The sequence below is a fragment of the Poecilia mexicana genome, unplaced genomic scaffold (genome assembly GCF_051168715.1).
Source record: "Poecilia mexicana isolate PSO_F unplaced genomic scaffold, ASM5116871v1 scaffold_1, whole genome shotgun sequence".
Classification (NCBI taxonomy): Eukaryota; Metazoa; Chordata; class Actinopteri; order Cyprinodontiformes; family Poeciliidae; genus Poecilia; species Poecilia mexicana.
The window spans coordinates 22,567,532-22,574,466 of NW_028263370.1; the positions used below are offsets into that span (position 1 = coordinate 22,567,532).

The 6,935-nt window shown below is 42.2% G+C and overlaps 1 protein-coding gene across 1 annotated transcript in view; it reads left to right on the plus strand.

The window, feature by feature from the left end:
- bnc2 (basonuclin zinc finger protein 2) overlaps window positions 1–5,750 on the plus strand; it is a 227,118-nt gene extending 221,368 nt beyond the window's left edge. The window contains exon 6 of the mRNA XM_088006490.1: window positions 129–5,750. Coding sequence (XP_087862616.1) covers window positions 129–921 — 793 coding nt within the window. The 3' untranslated portion in view covers window positions 922–5,750. The remainder of the gene's footprint in view (window positions 1–128) is intronic.
- The last annotated feature ends 1,185 nt before the right edge of the window (window positions 5,751–6,935 follow it).

Genomic DNA, 6,935 nt, shown 5'->3' on the forward strand with positions numbered 1-6,935 from the left:
TCAAGTAATGAAGTCAAATTTTATATGATTTTTATAACGACTGGCTGCTGGTTGACTGAATGCCGGCCCTTTAAGACTGACTGTTTTTGTCTGGGTTAGATTTCTAACCGCCTCTCTCTTTGCTCCAGGCACAGCTCTAACATCAACCTGCACCGCAAACTGCTGACCAAAGAGCTGGACGACATTGTCCTCGACCCTCAACTCACGCCACTGCCCAAGGACCTGCGAGCCGAGTTTCTGGCCAAGCTCTATGCCGGGCACCACATGGGTTTGGACCCGATGGCCAGGATGGGCTTCCGGGGCGCCGCCCTCGGCCTCCCTGGCCTGACCCATAACCCCCTCTCCCACATGAGCAACGAATACCCCCGTCATCCCTTCAACCACGACCTTAGAAACCACCACACCAACGGCCTGTTCCGGGGCCAGCCGGACGACTACATGGTGCTGGACCTGAGCACCACCTCCAGTGTTCAGTCCAGCAGCAGCATCCACTCCTCACACGAGTCCGAAGACGGCAGCGACGAAGGCATCCTCCTGGATGACCTGGAAGAGGATGAGGAGGAGGGCAACAGCGAGGGAGAGGACCTCTCCCGGCGGGCGGAAGGCGGACATCAGGATGAGACCAGAGAACTCAGAGGAGGACAAGATGAGGGGCTGGACTCTTCCTCGTCGCCATTCCTTCTTTCGTCCACAGGGGGCAGTAATGGCAGCAGCGGTGGGATCCTCTGTAACATCTGCCACAAGGTATACAGCAACAAAGGGACCCTGCGCGTGCACTACAAGACTGTGCACCTGCGCGAGATGCACAAGTGCAAAATCCCCGGCTGCAACATGGTGTTCAGCTCCGTACGCAGCCGCAACCGACACTCTCAGAACCCGAACCTCCATAAAAACATGCCCTTCTCTACGATTCTAGACTAAACAACGACTCTGTCTCCTTCATTCCTCCTCCATCAAGTACAAGCTGTAAGCCCCGTCCTTTGTAAGTCACTGCAAGACATTACTCTCTCCATGTATAAAATGATTGACTCTAGATGAAGTTTATCATTGTGTCCTTTGACTTTTCCTTCTTTGGAAGAACAGGATGACGCCAATCGGCACGGAGTTTACTTTATAGCAAAGCTCCAGGTGATTTTACTCGTCAGCCCCTCCATCGTTTTTTGTTTCGATCTTCTACTCTTTGTGTTTACGTCCACGTCCAAAGAATCTGTTCAAACTCTTTATTTGTGACTTTGCCTGCGGAAACAATAGTACTGAGAAAAAAAGAGAAAAACTTCTTGTTGTATTTGTGTATCGATAACTTTTAAATGGACCCCTTACAAAAGCATGACAGCTCCATTTGTAAATAACGTCCCAAGAGGCTTTTTTGGTGTAAGAGTTGTGTTGATGGTTGTTTGCTTCCTTTTCCTCTCTTTTATTGGATTTATGTTACAGTACAGTACGATACTTCCACCTATAGGCAAGAAAGAGGTAGCATCCTTAAAGTTCGACTCATTTACGTTGGTTTGAATCTGATTCATGGGGAAAAAGCCAAGATCATGTGAATCGTTTTAACTGCTTGTTAGATATTCAGAGGTTGCGGCATGCTTCTTTTAGGCTCTTACACTGATATCATTCTCTGTATTTTCTGTTTTTTAATTTCTTTTCTGTTTTTGCACTTTGCATCTATAAAGGGGGAATGTGTAATAATTAATGAGGATTTCTGCAATGGTGAATTAAAGTGGGGGTCCATGGTGGCTTTGTTGCTGATCGAAGCAATAGTACCTTCAAACGCTTTCTTTCTGCATGCGCTCAGTTTCGAAGCCTCTGAAAAAAACCTGAAATGTTTCCCAACTCCTTTTTGACCTAGTCAAAGTAAACCCAGATTAAGGCCTAGTCCACACGTACTTCAGGGAAAACAAATTACCTTTCATCCACACAAAACTCTGTTCCATCATCACTAAAAATTATTATTTATGAAAACTCCGACCAAACTGGAGCTTTGAGAAAACTCTGTATTTGTGTTTGCATGTTTTTGTTTACTGAAGCGAATCACCGAATTCTGCAGCACATCTAAATGTTAAGGTTGTCAAAGTCAAGCTAGCATAGCTGACCTCTGTAACCTTTGCTAACCTGTGAAATGTGATACACTTGGACCTTGTCTAGTTGTCTTAGTGTCGGCAATTAGTAGAAAAAACTGCGTCCCTATTTCTCTTCTATATCAGTCGTATGTTTAAGATTTATCGCGTTGTTTTGACAACTTGACAGCTAAATCCAATGACAGTCATACATGCATGTATTTCTCCACCAAACAAACCTCCAGGCGCCATGTTTGACTCCTAACAGGAAGTCATGGTTGTTTTGCAGCGATCTGAATGGCTGATGTAGTTTGAGCTTGGTGCTGCACTGCCCCCTATGGGCCTGGCGTGTTTAAATCAACAACCAGGGACGGACTTGTTTGGGTTTATGTGGATGAAAACTTTTCTGAAAACGATTCCATGTGTACAATATTTGTTTTTATAAGTACCCAGCTACGTGTATACCAGGCCTAAATCTATATTATAAACAAAAAAGGTTAATAGGATGAGTTTGTATTTTAAGAAATAATTGGTGTTTTTACAAACATCCGCAGATTTAAATGAAAGAGAAATCTTCCAATGTGACCAAAATGCATGAGTTTGCTTAAGAAAAAGCTCTTTCAGCAAGACATTGTCTTTAAAATCACGCACCGTTTAACCAGTATGATGCACTTGAGTCTTAAAACGTTAACTGTGATTTTCTTTGTTTTGTTTTTTCCACCGCTGAGCCCCACCTTCACATATATTCTGCAAATGTTGTTTTCCTTCCTTTGGTTGCAAAGAGTCCCTCACGGTACACACATTTTAATTAATTGGAAAAAGCAGCCAAAGGAAAGGGTATTTATTGGTGGGTGATGTATGTTGTCCAGTGAAAGGTTTCGGGGTTTTTTGGTAAAAAAATCACATCTGTTACTCTGTAAGGAGATCTTCTTTTACTCGACTGGTGCTAACACAGCGGTGGGAAACGAGCGTTGTGCTGTGCAGTTTTAACACCGCCTTACATCCATGGCAGTGTTGACTTCCACTTCTTTCAGTCATCCTGCTGCGGACGTCGTGACCCGCTCGGCTGAAACCTCTCATGCGTTTTTTAAGACTCCACCTACTGGAGGCACCCGGTCCTCCTGCGCCTCCTGTCTCTGAGATAAAGAGGAGCTGAGGTTGATGGAAAGGTTGCGGAGGTGGAAGGCTGACTAGGGAGGAAAGGATGACAGCAGCGATCATTAAAAATGTGCTGCTTCCCTGTTACCTGGAGGCATCCCGCCATTCCAGCTTCTTCTGTCTAATAACTCACTTGTCACTTTGTTACACTGCCAGACGTCAAGGTTGCTGACAAGACTGTGACACTGACAGAGGGAGAAAAGCCAGGGATGAGAGTGCGCTCCAAACAATTTAATTTGACTCACTCAATTAAGCTGAATTCACTTCATCTCTTCATTTTCTGTGCTTATTCTCCTTCAGGGTTGGTAGTAATTTATTTCAGTACTTTTTCCATCCTTCCTCTTTGTCTGTCAGAGCAGTCATTTACCCATTCCTTCATCCTGCTGCTCACTTACCACCTCCACACGCCGCAACGTAGATCCTACAGGGACACGCGCTAATAGTGTATGCTTAAGTTCACCGGACGGCCATGGCATAGCAAAAAGGGATGGGTAATTGCCTGTTTATCCCAAGTGAAGGGAAAATTGAGTACAGGAACCCCTGCCTTCTCCCTGGAGTGGGCTTCAGCGAGGCGCTCGCTGCCTCTTCGCTCATCGAATCGCTCCAGCAGAAATAAAAAAAGTGCTTCAGCAGGAACCCCGCTGACGGCTGTCTCTCCAGCACAGAAACATCCAAAGTGGCACAGACGCTGGAGAGCGGCCGTCCCAAGATGATACGCTAACCTGTAGTTAGAGGAAAGACAAATGTTCTGTTCGTTTCTTTTAGTAGCAACGTCACACCAGGAAGCTGATGCTCCCTCACAAAGAAACCAGAAAGGAATCATACATCTTACTTTAATACTAGATACTTGTAATAAATTGTAACATCTGAATGCATTTTTCCTAAGGAGAAGAATCCATTTTAAAAAGCAAAATAACTTTAAAAGTCAGGTTGTATTTCAAAGAAAGAGTAAAAATATGTCTTGAAGATAATATCTGTGTAGAGTTTTCCACTTCAGGTCTAACTAATTATTTTACATTTTTATCTAGCGAGGATCAAATGTGTACTCCTAGCTGCTTTGGAAATCCCCTTTGGCTAATTGTTAGCAGTTAACCGTTAGCCACCGTTAGCAGCTGGCGGTGGCTAACGGTTAGCTGCTAACGACTGCTAACATTTACCTTGACTCAGTATTCTGATAGTGCTTCCAAATCGTTCCAACTCCTCATATCTTCTTCTGTTTCCTAAAACTCAAAATCCCGCCTCACAAACTGTTTAAATTTACAGATTTATAAGACAACATTTTGTCAGATGAAAAAGAGTTGAGTTAAGGTTTAAGGTGCTTTAACCTTTTGGTAGAACCATGACTAAACAAATCCTTCAACATTCAGCTGATTTAATAGTTTCCTTTTGTCACTGATTTTCTGTTAGAATGACATTTATGAGTCTAAAGCAGAAAACAAGACGTCACAGGGATGAGACGGTGCAGCTTAAAGCTACAAGCAGCCAGAAACATCTGGGAAAACGTCACTGGAGACATTTTGAGAGAAAACAGTATGGATGGTGTTTTAGAGACGTCATCGGCCACAGGAGACGGAGCGCTACGCAGGTGGCAGCACCTCCACCTTCTTCTTCTTGATGCTGCCAGATTCCCTTCGAGGTTTTTGTTTGCTAACTTGACACGTTCTGCTAGCCGGTGACCGTCCGTTTCACTGAGCGCGCTTTGTCGGCCCAAACCGCCGGAGAGAACCTTAAATATGTGATCAGCCATTATGCCACAGTTCCTCACGGCACACGCAGGGAGCCGGGGACAAAATGGCCGACCTGTCCATTTTCTTCATGTTGCGGATTGAGTGAGAACAATAACAGAGGAGAGGATGATGGGTGCAGCCAATGTAGCTCACGGTGAAATGTTTGGGACGTCATTATGCAGATAAAAGAAGAAACATGTTGGTTTGTACAGATCAGAATCCCCTCATCAACTCCAACTGGAACCTGTGAGAATAAAATACTGTAAATTAATAAAATGTTTTACATTCGATTTTCACTTTTTTTTGCAGTCTTAAAGTAGAAATAGTTCAGAGCTGGTGAAATTAGATTTTTTTATGTTCGTTCACTCGTGTTTCTGAGTATCCGATGCATTAGTGTCTGTGTTTAAAAAAAGCCTGTGTTACAGCACTCGACAGCGTTGCATGGCTTCATAGTCGCACTGCAAAAAACTAACAGAAAAAGAAAAAAAAGAGAGCAAAGGATCTCGCATCACTTTGCTGTTAAAAAGGTGACTTTGGAAGCTTCATTGATACTGTATGTTACCTGCAGAGGTGTTCCCATGTGCAGACAGAAGGACAAAAATGATCCTTTTTAAGAGACTTTTTCTTTCTTTATTTTTAGCCTTTCTTGTATTTGTTTCTGTATCATAACTGTCTGTTTTTTGCATAAAATGCATAAGGGTTTTGGGATGTAAATGGAATTTTATTCATATTTTGTCCAAATACCTCTTGTAATTTGTATCAGAATTCTTGTACAATTTTTATATTAAAGATTTATCAGTCACTGGCATTTTGTCATGTTTGTGTGTGAAATCCAGCTACGTTTAATCAGACACTGTGATTTCAGGGCTCTTTAATTGCTCCATGATAAAACAATAATCCACAGGGAAAAGGCTATCTTGACCAATTAGTGGATGATTAGATTAATGGAGTTATTAAAAGATGTTGGGGCATGAGACGCCGGTGCTGCGGTTAGTGAATTAGTACCTGACGGAGGTAAAATCCCTTTGTCTGATTATGGGCTGAAAGCAAATTAAAAAGGAACTGAAGTCAGGATACAGCAACGATAAAAAGAAATGTGCATTAATAGTAACAGCAAATATGTATCGTCATTTCTTTGGACCAAAACGGATAAAATCTTTTAAATTCAAATTCCATTAACAGAAATCTATAATCTTAATTAAAATGCTGCAATTTACAAACTAAAAGTAGTTCCAACATAAGCACCCCGTTCACTCAGGTATCCAGAAATCAGGTGTTTCATCCAATCTGAGGAAGTGGGTCAAAGTTTATTGGTCTTAAGTTAGACACAAATTACGATCCAATCCTTCAATCTCAGCTAGAAACAAAAATCTGTCGTTTCTAACTGGTTTTTGTCAGTTAACGAAAATCTGTGAATTAAAGTAATAAGTCCATTTTAATTATTGCTTTAATTTCTATGTATTTTCTTGATTCTCTGTTTAGATTTCTGGCGACACCAGAGGGGCGATTTGAGGTGTAATGGCACCAATGTGGCCTTGAAGCTTTGCAACTTTTATTTAAATATGCTGGTTTCATCAGCTGTTAAAGTTGAAAAAGCACAATTATATAATTCTGGTTTTCTATTAGATAAGAAATGCAGTTAAAATCACAATGAATAAGCATGTTTAAAACTCATGGGTGTTGGAGCAACAAGCCACTTGAAGAGGCAATGGATGGGCCGACGTGTTTTCCTAATCTGGTGTTTTCGTCGAACAAATGTATTAATTCCATGGTAAGTGGAAATGGATCTATTGTCTGTTCTATACGGAGCCAAACCTTTAAAGGTGCATTCACACCAACCATGTTTAAACCTCTTTAATCCAACTTCGTTTCCCTATAAGGTCCAGTGAGCCGTTGGATCAAACAAGCAAACTCTGGTCCTTCTACAAACCTCGGTCTCTGGTTCTAGTACGGTTTGAATCCGTATGTGAACGCAAAGTGAACTAGAGACCGC